Below are 24,889 nucleotides of genomic sequence, written 5' to 3'. Positions count from 1 at the left end.
AACAGTCTTCTCACAAGAGTTCAACGTATTCAGCTCAAATTTGAAAATTCTTTTTCTTCATCAAAACAGAAGGAAATTGTCAACGTCAAGTCAATACAGATGTCAACCAAAAACGTCGACCCCAACCAATGGGACCGTTTTATTTTGGGGATTTTGAGTTTTGGTATTTTATAGCCCGAATCATACAGTAAAACCAGTAATTTTATTATCATTTTCCAATATGAGTAATTCATATATAAATCGTTCTATTAGCTCAGACAGCAAAAATGTGAAGGCTTTTGTAAGTTACAATAATTTTGGTTTGAAGGTTATGTATGTTTGTAACTTTGGACAATAATTATTGGTGTTTTTACAGAATTTGCCAGATAAATGTTTCGAAAAGCGGGTAGCTTGTACATGGAGAAGTGGAAATAAACTTACAATATATCCTCGGAGCCAGACTGTAAGCAAAACACCCACAGACACTAGCGGCGACAAGATTATAAACATTCGACAGGAAGTCTTATTATTTACGCCAATTTTGAGGAAACTGGTCAACGAGTCTAACGGCACATACTTATCTCTACAAAAGGCTGCCGAAGCGGCTAAAACAACCGACAATCAAGTAGAATTTTTGAAGCTCTCCCGCCAATACCGCTCAATCATTCGTGTTTGTATTGAGAGCCTTCAGGAAGCGGCTGAAAAGGAGACGGATGGCATTAATAAGAACTCCTTGCTGTCCTATATAACAATTTTTTACTCTGTTGAGTGTATTTGGCATTTGTGTGAGATATTATTCATTGATAACATTCCCGGTGATGTGGTGTTGCCGTTCTTGTTGGAATGGGTGAGATTTCACTTTCCGTGCCATGAGCAGATCGCTGCTCAGCTGCTGGAGGCTTGTGAAAGGGGATCCGAGGATCATCCGCAGTACTGGGACACGGTAGTGGGTATGGTAGTGCAGGGGAGGGTCGATGTGGCCAGAGCGCTGTTGAAATTACATTCGGCAACAGACACAAATGAGTTTAAGCTCTTGGACAACTCTCTGAGGACTATGCCAATTTATAGTGTAAGTTCTGGTCGTAAATATTTTATTTCTTCATACAATTTGTTTATGATATAATATTTTACTGGAAAATAAACTGAGTTATCTATATTCAACTTACATATATACATATAATCATGGTCTTCATCCCTTGCAGAGTAGATAATCTGTAAAGGACACTTCAGCTGTAGGCTTAGTGATGGATCTGCAATCTCAAACTCAAAGAACATAATATGCAGATATGATGCTTTCTTGTAAATCTGAGTAAAGTGTCAAACTGGATAAATAAATGCATGTTTTAACAACATTACATAATTCACTTTATACTATATTACTTATTTTATATTAAAATTAATTGTGGTGCAGAGGTAGAACGCTTGTCTGTGACACCGGAGGGCTCGGGTTCGAATCCTGGCCAGGGCATGATGAGAAAAGAACTCTTACTGATTGGTCTGGTTCTTGGATGTTTATGGCCTATAAGTATATATTATAAATCTAGCGACCCGCCCCGGCTTCGCACGGGTGCAAAATTATAAATGTTATTATACATAAAAACCTTCCTCTTGAATCACTCTACCTGTTACAAAAAACCGCATCAAAATCCTTTGCGTAATTTTAAAGATTTAAGCATACAGACAAATACTAAAATAGCGACTTTGTTTTATACTATGTAGTGATTTATCATTGAGTTAGTATCTCATACCACAAGTTTCGCACTTACGTCAAGGTTAACTCAATCTGTAATTTGTCCCGTATATATATATTTGTTTAATTTCTATGATAGTTCAGCTAATATCACCACTTTACAGGTTTACGCAGGAGCATCAACAGGAGAGTTCACCATCACTTGGAAGCACTGGCAGGCCGAGTGTCGCTCCAAGCTGGGGAGCCGCATGTTCGCTTCCCATCCAAAGTTGGAGCTTATTATGAAGGTAATTATTATCTGAACTAGAATACAATTATGGCTTCATCTCAAAGCAAGAAAGGCTGTAGATTGGAGAATGCCGCTTCTTCTACACTGACGCCTTGGAAGCGGCAGTAAATTTAGTTTTAAGTAATTTATTTGACGTCAACCAATGTTTTGAAACCAAATGTTTTGACAAATATTAAGCGATATGAAGTATCCTATAATAATGAATAAAAATTTTGTATGGTTTAGTATTAGGTTTATAGACTTTTATTCTTATAACGACATATTTTACATCACTTACATAAGAACATAAAATACAACAAAAAAAATACATAAGTTCGCTGTCACACTAATAAACGAAATATAACTGCAAAAGTTCAGTAAATTGAGGTTATGCGCTCGGCTAATTGTCTCTTGAATACATCGAACGATGGGAGGAATGGGCCGGGTAATTCTTGGTGCCCTTCTGTATTCCCTTTTAGAATATAAACTCCATATTTTAGCTTCATTTGTCCAGTAGTTACAGCTGTACGTTGTTATAAGTCAGTACCAGTAACGTAAAAGTCAAGTCAAGTTTCAGATTTTCCCCTTAATTATGTCTAGTTGAGAATGTCTTGCCTAATGTTTTTCGTTAAACTGTAAGCATGTACTTATTGAAGGCAGCCTAAAAGCTATGGGAGACGTACGACTGATGATTCCTATGAGTAACCTCCACGTTTTGTTATGTTAACCAGTACTAAATTGAAACCCAAGTCTTGCTGGTAGTAAAATTAATCTTAATAGAACTAAACATTACGAATGTTTTCCAAAATGATCATAATTACACAGAGCCTTTATACGCTGCCAGACCATTTATCTAGGAAGGCTTTACGCTATATAACATCATGCTGCAACTTTTAGGATCGAAGAAATAACGGAAAATGTGAAAAAAACGGGGGGAAATTATTTATCCTTTAGAGCTTCAATGATGCCCAAAATAACTATTCCTCGCGGACGAAGTCGCGGGCACAGCTAGTTTAAAAATATGTATATAATTCCGACCCCTTACGGGGTAGAATGTGTTCGCAGAAACTATACCTAAATACTTAAGACCTATATTGTAACCATATTCAAGAAATAAATGATAATGATTATGCAGAATACGGTCCTTAAACTTCAAACCACTTTCAGCTCATAATTGGCGACTACAGTGCATTTGAGTCGATCCGTGACAAGTACAACTCCTGGTTCGACCTGCTCGGTGGCTGGGTGCTATACACCGCGCCCTGGGCTCGCAGACACGAGCTGAGCTCCGCGGCGGCAGCCTGTGCAGGCATGAGGTCTGCTCCGTCCCGGACTCATTTAGATGTGATACTCCGAGCGTTGCTCGATGGGGATTTACATCAGGTTGGTGATGATTGTCAAACTAGCTTTGGGTAATACGCATCGCGTGCTGGGCTCGGAGACAGGAGTTAACTTCCGCAGCTGTGGGCATGAGATCTGCTCCGTCGTGGACGTATATAGATGGGATTACTCTGAGATTTATATTGATGTATGTAGATGTGATAGCTGAACGTGTCCATTCAGTCTTTTCAAGACCACAATCCAATATGAGTTAGGTTCCCCTGCAAACTTTGTGGAGGTCAGATGGGAGTCCTTTAGTGTAAAAACCTGACCCAATCCAGGGTCAGGGTAGTAAAGGCGGACCCCGGGCTCTCCAGAGGATGTAACTTATTATTATATGTAAATAAAATTAATTTATGCATCCTTTATGCTAGGACATCCTTTCGGTTAAATCAAGAAATATCCTAATATTTTCATAATTCAAACAATTTTTCACAACTTGCAGGTGATCAGCGAAATTCAACAAATATCAGACAACGGCTGGTTCGCGACTCATCTCACAGACATGCTGTACCACTGTGGCAAATTGAAGATATTGGACAAACATCAGACCGAGTAAGTTTTATAATGTTTGATGAAAATGCTGTAGTGTAGTTTGTTCCGCCGCTTCTTCTACACATGCGCTTTGGGAGCGGCAGTAGTTATAATTAGATTTAAGTGATGTGACGTCAATAAGTGATATGTTTTATCCAATTTTGAAAATCTATTCTATTCTAACGATTAAGTCTTCATTTTGATGTCATCTTAGAAATGGTTATAATCATTAGACAATCAACAACATCATATAAAGCTAACATAAATAATACAGGTATTAAATGTGCGCACGTAGGCAGATCCCTTTGCAAAGGTTGCGGAGGTCGGATGGGAGTCTCTTCGTGTAAAAACCTGACTCACTCAATCCAGGATCCATGGTCAAAGGCATACCCCGGGCTCCTCTCCGTTATTGTGAGGATGCAACCGGGACTAAAAAGCCTGGAGGAAGATGTATGGTAAAACATATATTTTGCAGTACATTAGGGTAAGCGGGGTTACAAAAATCTGTGTTTTGAGAGGCAGTTTGAATAAACAATTAAATGTTCATCTAATCAATTCCAGTGTCACAAACCTCCTTCGAGACAGCCTGGTCCTAGAATACGGATGTCTGCTAATGGAACACCAGTCGTTATGGTCTGTTGGTCTCTCGTACCTGGTCTCCTGTCCCCCCGAGGGTCCGAGGCGGGCGGAGCTCATGCTGGAGCGGTTACCGATCACAACCGAAGCCAAAGCTATGAGAGTGGTCGCGGAAGCTAAGAAATATGGTCTTCTCGGTGTTGGTAAGATTTTTTTTTACCTTTTGTATGAGTGTCGTGTGGTTTTAGGCACTTTAGTATAGAATTGCTTCATATCTTTACCATTGGATGTAGTAAAAGGCTTATAAACTTAGCCTAGCAACTTTTCATTATTTGAATCTCAATTTTATCACAAAGGTATACAGCTGAACGGGGCCTTTTAGCCTTTTCCAGAGTGTTGGTTGTGTCTACCCGGCAAGGGATATAGACGTGACTTTATGTATGTATTAGAATAAGACGACTTTATGGAAAATCCTGACTTACCCAATCTAGGATCATGAACAAAAGCTAGACTTACGCCATAAGGAAGACCATAAAATATATTTATTTATGTCAATTTGTATTGCAGCCCAGTCGGTGTGCACGTGCGCGGGCGCGCGCGCGCTGTGCGGCGGGCGCGCGGGCGGCGCGCTGTGCTGGGCGCTGCGCGCGCGCAGCCCCGCGCTGTGCGCGCGCGCCGCCGGCGCCGCGCTCAGGGCCTACACGCAGGCGGGTAGGTCACACTTATATATTTTAGGGCTACTTTTACAAGTTATAATAGTGAATAATTTGAACAAAAATTAATAAAGCAGCACAGCCTTACATAATTGTAATTTATCTATGCCGTGTGGTTCTCGGTATTATGACGTGAAACGGGACAGCGATAGGATTTCGCGCGATAATACTTAAAGATTTTTTAAAATTAGTTATTGGCTTAGGTATTTGTCTTCCACAATACAGACGAACCTGATAAAGACGAAGATGTTACATGCCTATCCAAGAAATACACATTTATTCCACTTTAGAATGTTCAGAGAAAGTATTTTTCTGGAAATAAAAATGCACATAAGGGATGTCTCGTTAACAAATAAATGTTTTTTTTTCCATTTAAAAAATTACAGAGGGCAATGCAACACTCCCCGCCTCGGATTTACTGCTGACAGCCGGTGCCTCGATGTTGTTGGCGGACGAGCTGCTGTTCCTCAGCAAATACTGCGACTTCCACAGACTGTACAAGAACAGGGAGTTCAAGAAGGCGGCTAAGCTTCTGGTGTCTCTAATCACATCCAACATAGCTCCGGACTAGTAAGTTACATAAATAGATTCAAACCACCCCAGTGCTGTGTGGTTCCCGGCACCAATACAAAAAAGAATAGGACCACTCCATCTCTTTCCCATGGATGTCGTAAAAGGCAACTAAGGAATAGGCTTACAAACTTGGGATTCTTTTTAGGCGATGGGCTAGCAACCTGTCACTATTTGAATCTCAATTCTATCATTAAGCCAAATAGCTGAACGTGGCCATTCAGTCTTTTCAAGACTATTGGCTCTGTCTACCCCGCAAGGGATATAGACGTGACCATATGTATGTATGTATAACACCCCAGAGGCGTTGGTAACATGGTCCCAACGTACTTCTTCCGCTTCATCATCATTTAGAACTCTGCTAGGTCGTCGGTTTTGGTTACTCTTGGCTTGACCTTTCGCCTCATAAAGTGCCATTACTTCCTTTTTGGGATCTAAAGTGAAGCCTGCTCAATTTCATCAACAATTCTTAACTCTTTGAGGGGATGATGCAGTCCTCCAAGTTCATGGTCTGTCAATAGGTAGTCTAGTATTTTTTTTATAATCCTGCCAAAGCAGTAATCTGTTCAGGAAAATTTAGCTGTTTCTCTGTCTGACCATTGGTAGTCTAAATAATAGTAAGTTCTCTTAAAAATAAACTGTTTTCTGCTTAGTCCAATTTCATAGTTCTTTAATTGTACATTACTCAATTCTGTAATCATTTCTACAGCCTGTGTCTTACTTTGGTATCTTGTATCTTTTGACTGGCATAAATAAAAGTACTTTTTTAATTATAATTAGGTAGTATTAACCCATAGATAATATTTTTACCATAACTTTTCCACAGTTTCTGGGAGACCTTACTCCTGGATTCCCTCCCACTGTTGGAGTCAGACGAGCCAATCTTCTCGTCATCAGACACATTCGAGATAATGCAGTGCCTAGAATTAAAGTCCAAGGACCTCGCTGGAGAGAAGGCGGACCTGCTGAGGTTGGCATTATCCAGAAACCTTGCCAGGACGCTGTTAGAGGATGTTGAGAAAGAAGAATAGTTTTAAGTGTAAATGTGATTGGGTGATTAATTGTTTGTGGTTATACGAAGTGACTCACAACCGTGCTTAGTGATATGTGTACATAAAACCATGTCTCTTTATTCTGGGCAAGAAGCGATACTTGATAGTAGTATACATTTTATATCATCCACAAAAAAAAACAGTTCCACTAAAATAATTTTATCTGCAGTTTTTGTTATGAATGTCATCATTAACTATGTAAAATGATAAAAAATGCCATCATAATTTTTTTTTTTGCCATAGGCGCATTATAGTAACACTGAGGTTATAATGTATTGTAAGTGAATAAGCCATTTTTATATCACTTTGTAATTTTGTGATAAAAAGCAGCATTGTTAGTTTTTGTAAGTGAATGATTCAAATGTTAACAGTGAATGAGATCAAATAAACTTATTTTTAATAATTTTGTATTTATTTCAATCAAACATCTTTATTAACAGATAACACAAGTCATGTATGTTCCAAATTATTTTTATTATTAAAATAATATCACAGCAATTATTTTGTTTCTAAATCAACTCTTAATTTTGTTAATTTTGACCTCATCAGTCAGAGATGAAGATATCTGATTATTTTAGATGAATAATTATTATTAGTACCTGTATTCTAATACACAAGAACATATGTTCACATCTATATCCCTTGTGGGGTAGACAGAGCCAACAGTTTTTTATACACTTATTTGTATAAAAAATAAAAAATCACTTGACAGATAGTCAATCACTATTCTACAAATGTAAATTATGATAATCACAGCATTAAAAAATACTACAAAACATTAGGTTTCTAATTACTACAAGTAGGTAGGTAATCACTGTTTCCCTTAAAATTAATTGTAAAGACAATTATGACCTACTGAACTATTCCCGATTCTCATAGAATGTATCCATGGACTCCAGCTCTTCAATTTTATAATTCAATATTTTTTCAAAACCCTCATAGTGGAATCTGCCAAAGAAAGTTTTTCCTTGAAACATGTAAGGAAACCAGAGTCTATCATCCAACCACATCTCATCAAATGGTATGTCTTCTACATCAAACCATTTGGGACGCATTTCCTCGGATTCTGTAGGCTTTCCGGTGAAGATATCAGTTGAATAAACTCTTACATCCATCAGTGTTGGCTGTCCCTCAAAAGTGAACTCCAAATGGCCTATATTCTTCAAATCGCTAGTCTTTACCTCCAAACTGCATTCTTCTTTTAATTCTCGGGCAGCAGCTTCAATGATACTCTCATTTGGTTCGACTTTCCCTCCAAAACCATTCCATTTGTTTACGCCAAAACCGCGCTTTTTCATTCCTAAGAGAATTTGATTTTCTTGCCTTACAAACACTAGAGTGTACAATTTTCTGAGCATTTTTTTGTTGGTATTAATAAAGATGATGATAATTATAAAAGAAGCGACACTTTTATTTAAAATACGATTGAAACCTTTCTTCAAATATTTGTACAAGTTTTGTTTCTGTGCAGGCTTTTGTTTGTTTACACTTACTTCAATGCCTTACATCAACGTCAAGAACTCTGACGTTGACGGAAGTCTTTTTTAATTTTTCGTTGTGGCAATCAAAGACATTATAAGTAAATGTGGCAACCAAATTCTTCACGAGTATAAATTTTGCCGGTAGGTATAATGTTTTAGTCAGATGTCAATAGAAAAATACTCTTGACTGAGTAATAATATAGCTGTGGATAATAATATAGCTCTTTTTCAGGACTATTGAATTTGTCTGCTCCGTAAGGGTTAGCGACGTGATTATATTATAAAGTTATGTATGTAAATAATGTAATAAATAATAAACCGGGAAGGCCAAATTGACAAGTACCTTGACTTGGCTCACGAGGTTACCCACATGTGGAATGGGTATTCTACGATCATTGTCCCGAAAGTCGTATCTGCGAATGGTCTTATAATGAAGTGTCTCGACCAATATCTGAAGAGGCTCTCGTTAGTTGGCTTGATCAAGGGTCAAATGCAGAAGGCAGTATCTACTTCTGGACACGGCACGTTACGCATTGTCAGAACGTGTCTTTATCTGTAGGCCCCACTACCGGTAGCTGCAGTTTGCCAATTCCGCTACCGGTGACTAAATATTTTTTTATGATGTTTTTTTTTTTTTGTATAAATATTATATACTTAATTGTAATGTAATTTAAGAAATTAAAATAAATAATTTCCAAGAACCGCATCTGAAAGACGCCATGTTTGTCAAAATAAATGAATATTCATAAACCAACAAAACACAAATAGGCAAGTATGTACGTTTGTACGTACGTACATAGGCAGGCGCCATGTTTCTGGAATGTTCACACATTAATAATCCCGAGCAAGTTATGTAATCAACAGGAATATTAATGTCAAGGGAAATTCCGCGATGGAAAGAATGCGGATTCCGGGATATTAAGTTACCTATTAAGTTTCTTTACGAAAATATTTACTTAGATATTTGGGTATAACATATATAACTACATACCATCACGCCTGTTTCCCATTGGGGTAGGCAGAGACTATGGATTTCCACTTGCTACGATACTTACAGACCTCTCCCGCTTCCTCCACATTCATTAATCTTTTTATGCATTACGGGTAGTACTCCTAACATCTCCCTTTTTCAAGACATTCGAAATTTGGTCATAAATGTTCAATGAGACCGGCACTGTCCCCACTTAAAACACAAAAAGTATAAGACTTATTAAATTAAAAATAACTGACCTGACTCCTGACTTTAGTTTTTAATCTATTACAACTTAAGTAGTTACATAAAAAACTATTCATTCATTAATTCATATATAATATATTAATTCATATAATCCCGTCTATATCCCTTGCGGGGTAGACAGAGCCAAAAGTCTTGAAGAGACTGGTAGGCTGCGTTCAGCTGTTTCTAAAAACTAGGTATTACTCAAGCTTTTTTATTTGATAGGTAGGTACTTATATTGAGGAGTCATGAAAAAAATAATATTCCGTCATTTTGTAGCGGCGGCCATCATAGACTCCCGACTAACAATAATTCACCTCAAAAACAAATAAAAGAAACAAAATCAAAATCGGTTCATCTGTTCGGTAGCTAAAGAATAGCTATAGACAGACAATCCGTCGTTTTTTGTTGAGGCTTAAAAACAAGCAACGGTTTCATTCGCTTACAAATACCTAAAGAAATCAATAACATAAGTGCCTATTCTTTTTTCTTTTGGTGCCGGGAACCATCCCGGCACCAAAAGAAAAAAGAATAGGACCACTCCATCTCTTTCCCATGGGTGTCGTAAAAGGCAGCTACGAGGCTTACAAACTTGCGATTCTTCTTTTAAGCGATGGGTTAGCAACCTGTCATTATTTGAATCTCAATAATTACATGAACGTTGCCTGTCAGTCTTTCGAGGAATATAGACGTGTTTATATGAATGAATGAATGAATCAATTCATTTCTCGATCTTCTTGTGTGCGGCTAGCCTTTAATACCCCAGGTGTAAACATGCTTCCTTAAAAGCTTCCTATAAGAGTAATTTGAAGACGGCCTGTGCTTTTATGAGCTTTAACGCTAAAAGTTGCAGCATCAAAAATATTTAAGATCCTATTAAATTAACGTTACTTACGCAGACAATACGAAGATGAAGTGAAGTTGACGTTGTTGAAGAAAATGCTGCAGTGCAGTTTGTTACCGCTTCTTCTGCATTTTCGCCTTGAAAGCGGCAGTAAACTTAGTTTTATTTAAGTAATTTATTTGACGTCAACCAATGTTGTGAAACCAATAGATTTGACAATTATTAAGCGATATGAAGTATCCTAGTATAAAAGTACCCGAAACCGCCGAGCTTGCATGAAGAGAGTTATGAATGTGGATGAAGCGAAGGAAGTATGCCGAGATCGTGGCAAGTGGAAAGAGGTAGTCTCTGCCTAACCCTCCGGGAAAGAGGCGTGGTTTTATGTATGTATGTATGAAGTATCCTATAATAATGAATAAAAATTTAGAATTTGAATAAGCCTCATTAAAAGTACCTCAACATTTTTTTTCATTGTTGTTTCTTGGCCTGAACAGTGAAGGGACAAAACTCCTCCTCTCTCAAAGTAGCGCGTGTTACTCCAGTCTATAAGTCGGGTGAAAGAACTGACCCCAGCAATTATAGACCGATTTCAGTGTTACCTATTCTATCAAAAATATTTGAAACAGCATTATACCGTAGACTTAACAATCATCTGTCAAAATTGAATTTTATAACTTTAAAGCAATATGGTTTCAGAAGAAAATCCTCAACACTATCTGCGGCAATTGATCTGATATCTCAAATCAAAACAAACATTGACCATAAAAAGTTTGGCTTGGGTATTTTTATAGATTTTAAAAAAGCCTTTGATACCATAAGCCACACACTACTCTTAAACAAATTAGAAAATCTCGGTATCAAAGGTATGACTTATGAAATCTTTCGATCGTATCTAACCGACAGATATCAAATTGTTAAAATAGGGGACTGCCAGAGTAAACCACAAAGTATTACTTGTGGAATTCCACAAGGATCTATTTTGGGACCCCTTTTATTCTTAATATATATTAATAATATCACTACAATCGGGCTTACAGGCGATATAACTCTATATGCAGACGACACATGTTTATTTTATTTCGGACTTGATTTTTTGGAGCTAATTCATACAGCACAAACAGACCTCGACAAATTTCACGATTGGTGCCAATGTAATTTATTAACCATAAATACAAAAAAGACTAACTACATGATATTTGCTGCAAAAAATAAAAAAATACCGCATTACCCGTGTCTTACTATAAATAGCGAAGAATTACATCGCTCTAACGAAGAAAAGTATCTAGGACTTCATCTTGATGATCGAACATCTTAGAGGAAAGCTAGTTTCTTTGCGTGGCGTTTTACGGAGAGTTGGTTCTTGCATCCCATTTAAGGTTAAGTACATGTTATATAATTCTTTAGTAAGGTCCCACCTCGAATATCTAATTGAAATTTGGGGTAGTGCAAATAAGACAAATATGAATTTGATCCAGAGGTCCCAAAATAAGGTAATAAAAACACTATTTAATTTTAACTATTTAATGAATACTGTAACTCTTTATAAAAAAAACAAAATTTTCAATTTAAATCAACTATATAAATATAAAATGTGCATTCTTGTAAAAAAAATTCTTGAGAAGAAAATTCAAACAAAAATAACTTTTACGATAAATAAATATAAACACCATTTAAGAAATACAAATAAAATAAAATTACCCACACCTAGAACTAAATATGGAAAGAGTGATATATTATATGAAGGAGCAAAAATGTTTAATGACTTACCTAAGGACTTAAAAAACATAAAATCTTTGACTTTGTTTAAAGGAAGACTTAAAAATTATATCTACACCAAAATTTTGTAAATTACTTAACTTTTTCGAAAACTACATTGTTTATTTGCGTCAATATTTTTACGAATTATTTATAAATTAGTTTTAGACTCATTGTAAGTGAATTATTGTATTCTTTATGAGTCAATAAATATCTATAAACCGAAACTGCAAAGATGGGAAACGAAGTAAGTTGAAGAGACGATGATGAGAAATGAAGTAGTCCTATTTTGCTGGAAATCACACGACCATGAGTTATCTGTCCATAAGTACGCCAAACAGCCAATCAGTCAACTTTAAGCAAATACATACTACTTAAGTATCTACTTACATTTCTGATTCAATCCCTGGTTAAGTCGAAATGGTAACTTTTCAGAAAAATAAATATTAGGACACTTATTTTAGGCAATGGTCTAACAACTCGTCACTAATTGAAACTCAAAGTTATCATTAAAAAAAAATTGGGAATTAAAAAAAAACAGCGGGGTTGCGGAGTCTAGTCATAACACAAGTCTCGAGTTTATTACTTATGTCTGAGTGATTTGAACGCATAAAGATTGACTCATATATATTTATTAACGGGATAATGTTATTCCAACCTACGCCATAACTTATATAAAAATAGTAACAGAAATAGGAACATACTCAGCCAAGACACGTAATTTTTTACCATTCATATTCCAGAGAGTGGTAGCTAAAGAAAATATTACCTTCATATCTTGAGTAGAAAAAAATATACGACCGCCATTAGTTGCCACTACAAAAATAGAGACATAGACAAATGTTACCAATCATATTTTTTTTTAGATATAGTAACTACGGTCATGGGTGAATAGAACTATTTAAGAATTTATTTTTAAACTAGCTCTTACCCGCAGCAAATTTACCGCCATCTACAAAAGTATACTGGTTTTTTGCAAATCCCAAGGAAACATTAATTTTTACAGGGATGAAATGTACCCTATATCCTTCTCCAGACTCTTAATTATATATAGTTCCGGAGACATTTAAGAACGTATATATGACATATAATCACGTCCATACTTCTTTCGCGGTAGACAGAGTCTCAGTCTTGAAAAGACTGATAGGTCGTTCAGGTAGGATTGAGATTCATATAGTGACAGGTTGCTAGCCCGTCGCCATAGAGAAGAATCCCAAGTTTATAAGCCTATCCCTTAGTTGCCTTTTACGATATCTATCCATCCACGGGAAAGAGATGAAATTGTCCTATTCTTATTTCTATTGGTGCCGGGAACCACAAGGCATAAATTTTAAGAAGATTGAGATGATGTATCGTTGAGTTAGAATCACAGAAAACAAGTCTCGAATTTACTTTCGGGCTAACTCGATCTGTGTAATTTGTCCTGTATATATAAATTTATTTTATTAAATCAATAAATAAAGACGTGTATTATTATCCACATTTGCACAGACTAGAAAAGCGAATCTAGGAATTAGAAACGGTTTAAGAGATCATGCTCTGCATGATCTCTTAAACCGTTTCTAAAAGAAGATCATTTTAGCAATTATTATGACTGTGGTTACCTGGAAGAGACTGCCTAATTGATGTGACAAGCCGCCTATTTTACATCATTTTAGCATAAGTTAAGGATAAGTTATTTTTGTTATAATTTATGTGCAATAAAGGTTATTCTATCTATCTATTAATAAGCTAGGCTAAACTACAATCACGTCTATATCCCTTTCGGGGTAGACGGAGCCAACGGTCTCGAAATGACTGAAAGGCCACGTTCAGCAGTACGGCTTTATTCATTCATTCATTCGTATAATCACGTCTATAGGGTAGACAGAGCCAACAGTCTGAAAAGACTGATTCACGAGCCACGTTCAGCTGTTTGGCTTAATGATAGAATTAAGAAGGTGATAGTGTCAAATAAATACGATAAAGTTGATAACGTGTGATAATAACCTATCAGTTGTTATGTAATTACTGTTTACACTTAATTACAACATAGATATCATCATTCTGTTCTGCTATTCTGTGTAGAAAACATTCTAAAATATAAATAAGTACAACGAAAATCTTAGTTTTGATTATCTGTAAAACTTTTCGTGAGAAAAATCGCTTCGGAAAATGGATTAATTTGGTGAATTTATTAACGATCAAACTTCATTTATCTACATTGGGAATAATCGTAAGTAACACACCTTGTAATATGAATTAATTAAAAAAAAAATGGATATATTGTCATAGCGTACGTATATGAACATATATTTTAGAATTAAATACAAGAAACAGTACCTGGGTGATCGAGCGGAGTTGTTTTGGGTGTTCATTTGTGGGAATGCTCGTTTAATAGTATAGGATTATATACCCGTAGATCCACTCGCGGGTAAGAATAAATTTAGTTTTGGTAATTTCAGGAAATATTGCTGTCTTATGCTTTCCAAGGAACATGCTTGACGAATTTTACACACAGGAGTTTCATACTTACCTCCTATATAATAATATCTTAGGCGTATAATATACTAGCAGTGCCCGCGACTTTGTCCGCGTGGAATAGTTATTATGGGCATCATTGAAGCCCTCAAATATGAATAATTTATAAATATACATTTCTCCATTATGTCTTCGCTCCTAATAGTTGCAGCGTGATGTTATATAGCCTAAAGCCTTCCTCGATAAATGGTCTATTCAACACAAAAATATTTTTTCATTTAGAAGCAGTAGTTCCTGAGGTTAGCGCGTTCAAACAAACAAACTCTTCAGCTTTGTAATATTAGCATAGATAAATATTAAATTACTAAATTTTATTCCTATATCAATAAGATTTCTATCATGAAGTCAAAAAGCTGAACGTGGCCTATCAGTCTTTTCAAGACTGTTGGCTCTGTCTACCCTGCAAGGGATATAGACGTGACTATATGTATGTATGTATGTAACAAGATTTCTATAGTGTATTTTTGATTAAAACCATGACGAAGTTCTTGAATACGTCTTGATGAAAGAAACATTATTAAGACTGTCTGTTTCACAGTAATAGATAAACAATTACTTAATCTATTTTGGAATAGATTCATTACAACAATTGTCTACGGTTGAATAGAAATAGCAATTATCTTGAGAGAATATTGAATGCAATGGCCACCTGGGGTGGAACTACCTCGCCATTTCGTAGAATTAAACTAGATAGTTTGTTTGTTTCAGTTCGTCGAGTCTCGGAAAATACATACATACATAGATAGATATAATCACGTCTATATCGCTTGCGGGGAGATCTTCTTGATAAGATTGAAAGAACACGTTCAACTGTTTGGCTTAATGATACAATTGAGATTCATATAAAGTGGCAGGTTGTTAGCCCGTCGCCTAAAAGAAGATTCCGATGTTTATAAGCCTATCCCTTATTAGCCTTTTACGACTTCAATGGTTAAGAGATGGAGTGGTCCAATTTTTTTTTCTATATGTGTCGGTAACCACATGGCAAATATATCAATAAAGAGTCTGAAAAAGGGACATAGGGTACTTTTCGCCTAAAGTAAAAATATAATATAATTTTCGTAACAATATATTCCCATGGGATTTGCAACTAACTGGGTGGCGCTAAATTCTTGCGCATTTTATATCAGTTGAAATTGGTATGGGATGTAAAGGGAACTAAAGACTTTATATTTGGTATGCAGTCCATCGGTTTTAGGTATTTCGGGAGAATTTCATAAATTCCAGAGGATGTCCCGAAATTCTCGCGGGAAGGAGAATCTGCGGGATTTTCCCCTTCGGTCTCTAGTATTTCTAATAATAGGATGGATCGATTTTCATGTGGCTTTTACTTATTGACGGAAACTCCCTATATTGTCATAAGAAAAAATCAATAAGTAATTATACACCTACTTACAATTTAATGAAAAGAAAAGTTTGGAATGTTTACTCATTTTGTGAATTCTTAAAAAATTCTGCTAATTACAATTGTTGTGAGTTAAAATTTCGCTTCTGAAGTTCGACGGCTTTCTGTTTTGGCCCCTTTTTAAAGTTGAAATAAAATACGAAGAAAATTTTCCCAGAACCATTGAAAAAAAAAATGGTTTGGTAAGTAGTCAATTATAACGCTATTCTATTATTTTTTTTTTCTATTTATATACTACACAGTCACGTCTACATCCCTTGAGGGTTAGACAGAGCCAACGATCTCGGAAAGGCTGAAAGCTCCCATTTACTTAGCCGCTTTTTACGACATTAATGGGAAAGAGATGATCCTCTGTTAGTATTCTAAAGACCCGGGAACCACACAATTAAGGAATCAATCCCGCGGGAAATCCGGGATAAAGAGTAGTCTATGTGTTATTTTGGGTCTTCAGCTACCTATATACCAATTTCATCGTAATCGGTTCAGTAGCGTTTGCGTGAAAGAGTTTGTTACTCTTTATATTTGTTAGAATAAGATAATATGTTTTAGGTTTATCAGTGAGTTTATGTTAGTTTATATATTATTAATTATGTACACAAGCCAATGCCATTCTTTATATTTTCCTGACGCGGGCCTACTTGAAGAAATTTCTCTACAAATAAGTAGTGCCCTTGTGCTATATATCTCTTTAGTTTAAGTTCTATTTTTATTTTTGCCTTGATACTATTATATAGGACAATTTTATGCATTATTATGAATGAGACTTCATATCACTTAATAATTGTCATATCTTTTGGTTTCACAACATTGGTCGACGTCAAATAAAATGTCTGGTCGCAAGATAGAAAAGGTCCCTTTTGTATGTTTGTAAAACATATAAATTAATTTGTGCCACTCTCTTACTAAAACCTTTTACTGAAAGCCCTATGAAGCTACGTTATTTATTCACAATCCCTTATTTCACTGTCACCGTGTCCGCCCTTTATTTAAGCCGCAGTTGCACAGTAAAGCATTAAGTCAGCCAATTGTGCTGTAAATTTGTATTTTGTACAATGAACATACATACATAAAATCACGCCTCTTTCCCGGAGGGGGTGGCAGAGACTACCTCTTTCCACTTGCCACGATCTCTGCATATTTCATTCGCTTCATCCACATTCATAACTCTCTTCATGCAAGCTCGGCGGTTTCGGGTACTTTTGACCTGACCCTTTACCAGGACGTCCTTAATTTGATCAAGATACGTTCGTCTAGGTCTTCCCACTCCGACCTTTCCCTCCACACTCTCCTTGTATATCTGCTTAGTCAACCTGTTTTCATTCATCCTCTCCACATGACCAAACCATCTCAACATACCCTTTTCTATTCCTGTAACTACATCTTCTTTCACATCACAACATTCCCTTATAACGCTGTTCCTTAAACAATAAAGTTTCAATAAATAATGTAAAATAATCATAATGACAATAACCTGAATGTAGACTACTTAAAAACTGACTAAAATTCATACATACAATCACATCTATATCCCTTACGGGGTAGACAGAGCCAAAAGTCCTGAAAAGACTTAAAGGCCACGTTCAGCTGTTCGGCTTAATGATAGAATTGAGATTCAATGTCTCATTAACAAAAAAAACTATGCTCCTTTGCTGGGTAAAGCCTTTTGCTACAAGTCTGGGCCCATAACCCTAATAAAACGCAGTGAACTTATATAACGACTAGTTTTATTCGTTTACGGAGTCACAGACAAGTTAAAATTTTAGAAACATTTGCTATTACTTGCCTTGTTAATTCGCCAGTATGTCTAGGTTTATATTTTTGACCTAAGTTAATTCCTTACTTCATTCATTCGAATGACAATGGGTGAATAGAATAGAATAGAATATTTATTTGCTTTTGACTAGGGTTTACAAAAGATGTAAAAACAAAACATATTTCCTTCTGGTCAGCTATTAATTAAAAGCATGCAAATTATTATAAAATTATACATAAGTCACTTAAGTCAATTAATTAATTCTTAATAAAATGATGAAAATATTATGTCAATTTATTACAATAAATAAAAGAAAAAAGAAAGTGAAGTGTAGTTTCATAAATATAACATGTCCGAGAACGTAGAAAGGACTACTTATATTATGTCTCTGTCTGGGCGTCTAGTCTGCAAAAACATACGTAAATAAATAGTATATTATCTAGTTAGTTATCTATGCATAAATATATATAATCACGTCTATATCCTTTGCTGGGTAGACAGAACCAACAGTCTTGAAAATACTGATAGGCAACGTCCAACTGTTTGGCTTACTGATAGAATTGAGATTCATATGAAGTGACAGGTTGCTATAGCCCATCGCCTAAAAGAAGAATCCCAAGTTTATTAGCCTTGCGCTCAGTCGCCTTTTACAACATCCATAGGAAACATATGGTGGTTATTTTCTATGGTGCTGGGAACCATACAGCACAAAACTATCCATATATATTATATAATACATATAAGTATATTATATAGTAATTATCCATGGATTTGCACCTTAAAACGTGCATGTGGTAAACTGAAAACGAAATAAATTGTAGGAACCCATACTAGAGTTATTATAGTTATTTTGAGCGAATTGAAGAGCGCGCGTCATCTTTTATAATATTTAAGGATAAAAATATTCTAAGTATAAAATTCATTTTTAAGGAGTCGGTTTAAAAGTGAATTATATTAATTCTAGTAGAATCAACTTGCTTTTACAGAGAAATATTTTTATTTATATACAATTTTGTTTGTTGTCTTCACACGCGATATCTACTGAACTAATTCTTGAAATGTTGTATTCGTATATATAGTTAAGAGTCTGGTAAAGGACAAAGGGTAGGGTAGAGTAGGTACTTACATTTCATCCCGGTAAAAACTATGGTTTCCCTGGAATTATTGAAAAGCCTGTATTCTTTAGTAGGTGGCGCTAAATTCGTCTCTTTATGTAGGTGGCACTGAAATCATCTCTTTTTGTAGGTGGCGCAGAATTCGTCTCTTTATGTAGGTGGCACTGAAATCATCTCTTTTTGTAGGTGGCGCAGAATTCGTCTCTTTATGTAGGTGGCACTGAAATCATCTCTTTTTGTAGGTGGCGCAGAATTCGTCTCTTTATGTAGGTGGCACTGAAATCATCTCTTTTTGTAGGTGGCGCAGAATTCGTCTCTTTATGTAGGTGGCACTGAAATCATCTCTTTTTGTAGGTGGCGCAGAATTCGTCTCTTTATGTAGGTGGCACTGAAATCATCTCTTTTTGTAGGTGGCGCAGAATTCGTCTCTTTATGTAGGTGGCACTGAAATCATCTCTTTTTGTAGGTGGCGCAGAATTCGTCTCTTTATGTAGGTGGCACTGAAATCATCTCTTTTTGTAGGTGGCGCAGAATTCGTCTCTTTATGTAGGTGGCACTGAAATCATCTCTTTTTGTAGGTGGCGCAGAATTCGTCTCTTTATGTAGGCGGCACTGAAATCATCTCTTTTTGTAGGTGGCGCAGAATTCGTCTCTTTATGTAGGTGGCGCTAAATTCGTCTCTTTATGTAGGTGGCACTGAAATCATCTCTTTTTGTAGGTGGCGCAGAATTCGTCTCTTTATGTAGGTGGCACTGAAATCATCTCTTTTTGTAGGTGGCGCTAAATTCGTCTCTTTATGTAGGTGGCACTGAAATCATCTCTTTTTGTAGGTGGCGCAGAATTCGTCTCTTTATGTAGGTGGCACTGAAATCATCTCTTTTTGTAGGTGGCGCAGAATTCGTCTCTTTATGTAGGTGGCACTGAAATCATCTCTTTTTGTAGGTGGCGCAGAATTCGTCCCTTTATGTAGGTGGCGCTGAATTCGTCCCTTTTTGTAGGTGGCGCTGAAATCGTCTCTTTATGTAGGTGGCGCAAGTTTCGCGCGGGCGAAGAATAGAAATGAATAGATTTATTTTCAAAATTGGACACCAGATATCACTTGTTGACGTCACGTCACTTAAATCAAATTGTATCTAATGCCGCTTCTAAAGCGCATGTGTATAAGAAGCGGCGGAACAAACTACACTGCAGCATTTTCTAGAAGCTGCGTATAAAATCTAGTATGAATATATTTTACACACTTTATGAATATATTTACTCTAAGATCAGCTTTTCACCATAACTCAGTTGTAGAAATCTAATCAAAAAGGATTCGCTTTTCTTAATGTCACATGTAAAGGTCGGGAAACTTTATTTGTCCCTTATATAAATTGCGCAAAAGGGTAACACGTGCATACTTATAATCACGTCTAAATCCCTTGCGGGGTAGACAAAGCCAACACAGTCTTGAAAAGACTGATAGCCCACGTTCAGCTTTTCCGCTCAAATATAGAGTTGGTATTCAAATAGTGACAGGTTGCTACCACATCGCCTAAAGCATATCCCTTAGTAGCCTTTTACGACATCCATGGAAATGAGACGGAGTGGTCCTATTCTTTTTTTTATTGGTGCCGGGAACCACTCAATAAAACTCAGGGAGATATTATTATCATTGGAAGCGTCTTTCGACGGTTCCCAAGACAAATTGGTGTTAGGAAAAATAATTTATTTTCACGGCATTTATGAGCGCTGAAATATTCCACTCCATCACTTTCCCATGGATGTCATAAAAAGCGACTAAGGGATAGGCTTCTAAACTTGGTATCCTTTCTTTCTTTAGGCAACGTGCTATCAACCTGTCATTATTTGAATCTCGATTCAAATATTAAGCCAAACAGCTGAACGCGGCATACTTATCAGTAAGATCTTGGTAAGTGGAAACATGCAGTCTGCCTTCCCCGCTGTGAAAGAGACGTGATTTTATTTATGTGTCAATGACATATTTAACAAAAGACAGAAGTTCGGTACATAGACCTCTCCCTGTCGCCACTAGAATAGATTTATTTTCAAAATTGGATACAAGGTATCACTTATTGACGTAACATCACTTAAATCTAATTATAACTACTACCGCTTCCAAAGCGCATGTGTAGAAGAAGCGGCAGAACAAACTTCACTGCAGCATTTTCATCGGACGTCAATTTACAAATATAGATCTCTTAAATCTAAATCGTGGACGAATGCACATTGTCTACATTAAAAAACATGAATGAATGTAGAACCTATTATGTCAATACGAAATTTCGTCAAATAAAATAAAAATAAAGATAAAATAAAATATGTACATACTGAACAAATTATGTCAAGACCATGTCAAAAATGCACAAGCATTAAAGAGGCCATTATGTCAAGCTCGGGCCACACATGTTTATCATTAATCCTCCGTGCTGAAAAAGGCTTTCCTACAAAGCTCATCTTTAATATATGTACTTTTAGAATTTTCTATCATTCATTTCAAGAACACTAGACTGAATGAACAAAACACAATCTAAAGTTTGGAACATTTTACAGTAATCATGACCTGCTTCGACCTTCCCTGTCCGGGGTTCAGCGGCGGAGTGGCCGGGGTGACCTTTGCTAATGCCCTGCAACAAATCTTTGCAGCCCAGTGCCTGGTGACTGAGAACTGGCCAGCTGATAGTCTCCACAGGGTTAAAGGTGAATGATGAATGCATTCTTCTATAAATATAATAATGCCGTGTGGTTCCCGGCACCAATACAAAAAAGAATAAGACCACTCCATCTGTTTCCCATGGATGTCGTAAAAGGCGACTAAGGGATAGGCTTACAAACTTGGGATTCTTTTTTAGGCGATGGGCCAGCAACCTGTCATTAGTTGAATCTCAATTCTATCATTAAGCCAAATAGCTGAACGTGGCCATTTAGTCTTTCAAGACTGTTGGCTCTGTCTACCCCGCAAGGGATATAGACGTGACCATATGGTTGTATGTATATAATAATAAATAAATATATATATATTATACGGAACAAATTACACAAATTGAGTTAGCCTCGAAGTAAGTTCGAGACTTGTGTTACGAGATACTAATTCAACGATATGTACTATATTTTATAATAAATACTTATATAGATAAACATCCAAGACGCAGGCCAATCAGAAAAAGTTATTTTCTCATCATGTCCTGGCCAGGATTCGAACCCGGGACCTCCGGTGTCACAGACAAGCGTACTACCGCTGCGCCACAGAGGCCGTCAATGTCTATGTTTCTACTTCATACTTCTTCCACGATGGTGTAGGCAGAGACTACATCTTTCCACTTACCACAATCCCTGTTAATTTTGCTTTATCTTTATTCATGGACTTTATCCTTTCTCTGATTTCGTTAAGATTTTTAACCGTCGCGTCGGCCATTAAACTTGGAGAAATAAACATCTTGTAAATGCCATTAAAATAATTTATTTCATCTCTCGGCAAATATGCTACTACGAGTATTAAGAGCTAAGGCATGTGCAGTAAGTTTATTTCTACACAACCTTAAAGTCTCGACTATGTAATTACTAAATAATATCTTCACCTGCCGTGAGCCAAACAATGTAAGTTACCAATCTATTTCAGATGGAGACAGTTTCGACTTCATCGTGGTGGGGTCAGGCACTGCTGGGTCTATCGTCGCCAACAGGCTGACCCAGGTTCAGGATTGGAAGGTACTTCTCATCGAAGCTGGAGATGACCCGCCCATTGAGGCTATTGTAAGTTTTTGATTGATGTACGATAAACAAGTTTATAAGTCTATCCCTTAGTCGCCTTTTACGACATCCACGGGGAAAGAGATGGAGTGATCCTATTCTTTGTTCTATTGGTGCTGGGAACCACACGGGTATATATAATTTATAACAAATTTGATTCTCTATAAATTACAGATACCTAACTTCTCTGGCGCAACCCACCATTCTGATCAAGTGTGGCAATATTATACAGAACTGGATGAGAATACGAACAGGGGCTGTCGCAATGGTAGATCATTCTGGCCTCGAGGACGAATGATAGGAGGGACTGGTTCCATTAATGGTATGCTACACATGACTGGAGTTCCAGGCGATTATGAACCGTGGCATTTAGAAGAAGATGATGGTTGGGATTGGGATTCAGTTAAGAAATATCTGAAAAAAAGTGAAAAAATTCTGGATCCTTTTATCCTTAACAATCCAGAATTACTTCAGTTTTATGGCACTGATGGAGAGTTTATCGTTGAGCAACTGAACTATACTAATACGGAAATCGTTGACATACTAGTTCAGGGCTATACGGATATGGGTATTAACTTTATAGACAATTTCAATGGCTTGAGTCTCATGGGAGTCGGTAAGGTCAGAGGTGGACACCACAAAGGTCATAGGGTCAGTACTGCTACTGCATTTTTAAACCCTATCAGTGGTCGCGCGAATTTGTATGTATTGAAAAATACTTTTGCAAACAAAGTTGTTATTGAAGACAAGAAGGCAAAAGGAGTTCAAGTTACTTTGAGTAATGGCAAAGAAGCAACATTTATTGCTACAAAGGAGGTAATTGTAAGTGGAGGAACAGTTAATACTCCTGCTTTGCTTATGTTGTCTGGTATTGGCCCGAAAGAACATTTAGAAGAATTAGGTATTGAAGTATTATCTAATTTAAGAGTTGGAGAAAATCTATTAGACCATGTCAGAATACCATTTGCAGTCACCATTAATACAGGTGCTGGTCCCAAATCAGATGAATACTGGTCCAAAGCTGTTGTGGAATATTTAATGGACAAAACTGGTCCACATTCTTTCAATTACAATCAACCTAATGTAAATACTTTCTTAGCAGCAGATCCGTCTAAAAAGATGCCTGATGTCCAAATTGATCATAATTATTTCGTCCCTAATACCTCATATCTCTATGAAACGTGTTCAGAAATCATGAATTATCAAGATGTTATTTGCAAGCAAATAGATGAGTTCAACCAAAAAGAGTTAATCATATTTTTCGTGTCGTTGTGCAGGCCGTATTCAACTGGTAAAATTCTGTTACGGAGCAGGAACCCTCGTGACTTTCCGAAGATTTACTCTAAGTATTTTTCTGATACACGTGACGTAGATACATACCTCAAAGCTTTGAAAAGGGTCACAGAAATCGTCGTAACTCCAACTTTCCAAGCGATAAATGCTGAATTAAAACGGATTAATTATGATGATTGTGACGAATTCAAATTTTCCAGTGACGATTACTGGATATGTATGATGAGAACGATGACTTACAACGTGTATCATCCAGCTGGTACTGCTAAAATGGGAAAGAGAGATGATCCTACAGCAGTTGTTGATAGCAGACTTCGAGTATTCGGTATTGAAGGTCTGAGAGTTGTAGACGCTAGTGTGATGCCAACATTGCCCAGTGTGAATATCAATGCTCCGGTTATGATGATCGCCGAGAGAGCCTCTGATTTTATCAAAGAAGACCACGGTTTCTTCAACTCAAAGGATGAATTATGAGAACAGTACCACTTAATGTGATAGTTTGTAAAAATATAATTTTAATAAAGGATCAGTCACTTTTAAATAGTTTTTCAATAACTTAACCATAGCGATATTAACCACGACACCACAACCGTAGAAATAGGAAAAAAAAATTAAATAATTTGTCAAAATTCTTTGAATTGTTTATTTCTGTTTGTGAACGATAAACTCGGTTTGCATCCAGCTCAACTTTTTCAATTTATTAGAAACCTTCCTCTCAAATTAATCTTTGCTTGAGTGCAATTCAATCTTTTTTGTGAAAGCGGAAAAAGGAATTCTATTCAGTAGCACTGAATCTCAAAAAAGTAATAAATGAGGGCGCGACAGAACGTAAAACTATTAGCTAATATCTTAAATATATTATTTTGTAATATTGGATACATAAATTTGAACAAGAGAATCTTTCGCAAATGAGATTTAGCTACGGTGGCGGCCGGAGCGGCGCGCAAAGTGAATTTCCCGCGTTTCTGCCGATAACATGGGAAATTGGCGGGAACGAG

General features: G+C 36.5%; 3 protein-coding genes across 4 annotated transcripts; 2 read left to right on the top strand and 1 right to left on the bottom strand.

Annotated features, from left to right (window-relative positions):
• The first annotated feature begins 107 nt into the window (after positions 1–107).
• Positions 108–6,901, top strand: LOC106136355 (nuclear pore complex protein Nup85). 2 transcript variants are annotated; one of them, XM_060947041.1, is made up of 10 exons: positions 108–280; positions 356–1,048; positions 1,834–1,956; positions 3,105–3,320; positions 3,763–3,872; positions 4,413–4,630; positions 4,995–5,011; positions 5,099–5,138; positions 5,527–5,710; positions 6,537–6,901. In XM_060947041.1, the coding sequence occupies exons 1-10, from the start codon at positions 221–223 to the stop codon at positions 6,739–6,741; spliced, it is 1,866 nt and encodes a 621-aa protein (XP_060803024.1). In that variant the 5' UTR covers positions 108–220; the 3' UTR covers positions 6,742–6,901. The 2 variants fall into 2 exon arrangements, with proteins under 2 accessions (XP_060803024.1, XP_013192338.2); XM_013336884.2 differs by having other exon boundaries at positions 4,995–5,138.
• Positions 6,902–7,522: 621 nt separating this feature from the next.
• LOC106136356 (oxidized purine nucleoside triphosphate hydrolase-like) lies at positions 7,523–8,236 on the bottom strand. Its single transcript, XM_013336885.2, has one exon. It carries the CDS (start codon positions 8,118–8,120, stop codon positions 7,623–7,625), a length of 498 nt encoding a protein of 165 aa, XP_013192339.2. The 5' UTR covers positions 8,121–8,236; the 3' UTR covers positions 7,523–7,622.
• A 5,827-nt stretch (positions 8,237–14,063) lies between these two features.
• On the top strand, positions 14,064–24,432 carry LOC106136349 (ecdysone oxidase). Its single transcript, XM_013336875.2, has 4 exons — positions 14,064–14,273; positions 21,402–21,548; positions 22,468–22,601; positions 22,773–24,432. The coding sequence occupies exons 2-4, from the start codon at positions 21,407–21,409 to the stop codon at positions 24,363–24,365; spliced, it is 1,869 nt and encodes a 622-aa protein (XP_013192329.2). The 5' UTR covers positions 14,064–14,273; positions 21,402–21,406; the 3' UTR covers positions 24,366–24,432.
• The last annotated feature ends 457 nt before the right edge of the window (positions 24,433–24,889 follow it).

The sequence above is a fragment of the Amyelois transitella genome, chromosome 12 (genome assembly GCF_032362555.1).
Source record: "Amyelois transitella isolate CPQ chromosome 12, ilAmyTran1.1, whole genome shotgun sequence".
Taxonomy (NCBI): domain Eukaryota; kingdom Metazoa; phylum Arthropoda; class Insecta; order Lepidoptera; family Pyralidae; genus Amyelois; species Amyelois transitella.
This window is presented reverse-complemented; position numbering and strand designations above follow the sequence as displayed.

Coding starts and splice junctions, on each gene's coding strand:
- LOC106136356 (XM_013336885.2), bottom strand. CDS start 8,120: ATGCTCAGAAAATTGTACACTCTAGTGTTTGTAAGGCAAGAAAATCAA.
- LOC106136355 (XM_013336884.2), top strand. CDS start 221: ATGAGTAATTCATATATAAATCGTTCTATTAGCTCAGACAGCAAAAAT. Junction 281..355: donor GCAAAAATGTGAAGGCTTTT/GTAAGTTACAAT, acceptor GTGTTTTTACAG/AATTTGCCAGATAAATGTTT. Junction 5,139..5,526: donor CAGGGCCTACACGCAGGCGG/GTAGGTCACACT, acceptor AAAAAATTACAG/AGGGCAATGCAACACTCCCC.
- LOC106136349 (XM_013336875.2), top strand. CDS start 21,407: ATGACCTGCTTCGACCTTCCCTGTCCGGGGTTCAGCGGCGGAGTGGCC. Junction 21,549..22,467: donor TAGTCTCCACAGGGTTAAAG/GTGAATGATGAA, acceptor AATCTATTTCAG/ATGGAGACAGTTTCGACTTC. Junction 22,602..22,772: donor ACCCGCCCATTGAGGCTATT/GTAAGTTTTTGA, acceptor TATAAATTACAG/ATACCTAACTTCTCTGGCGC.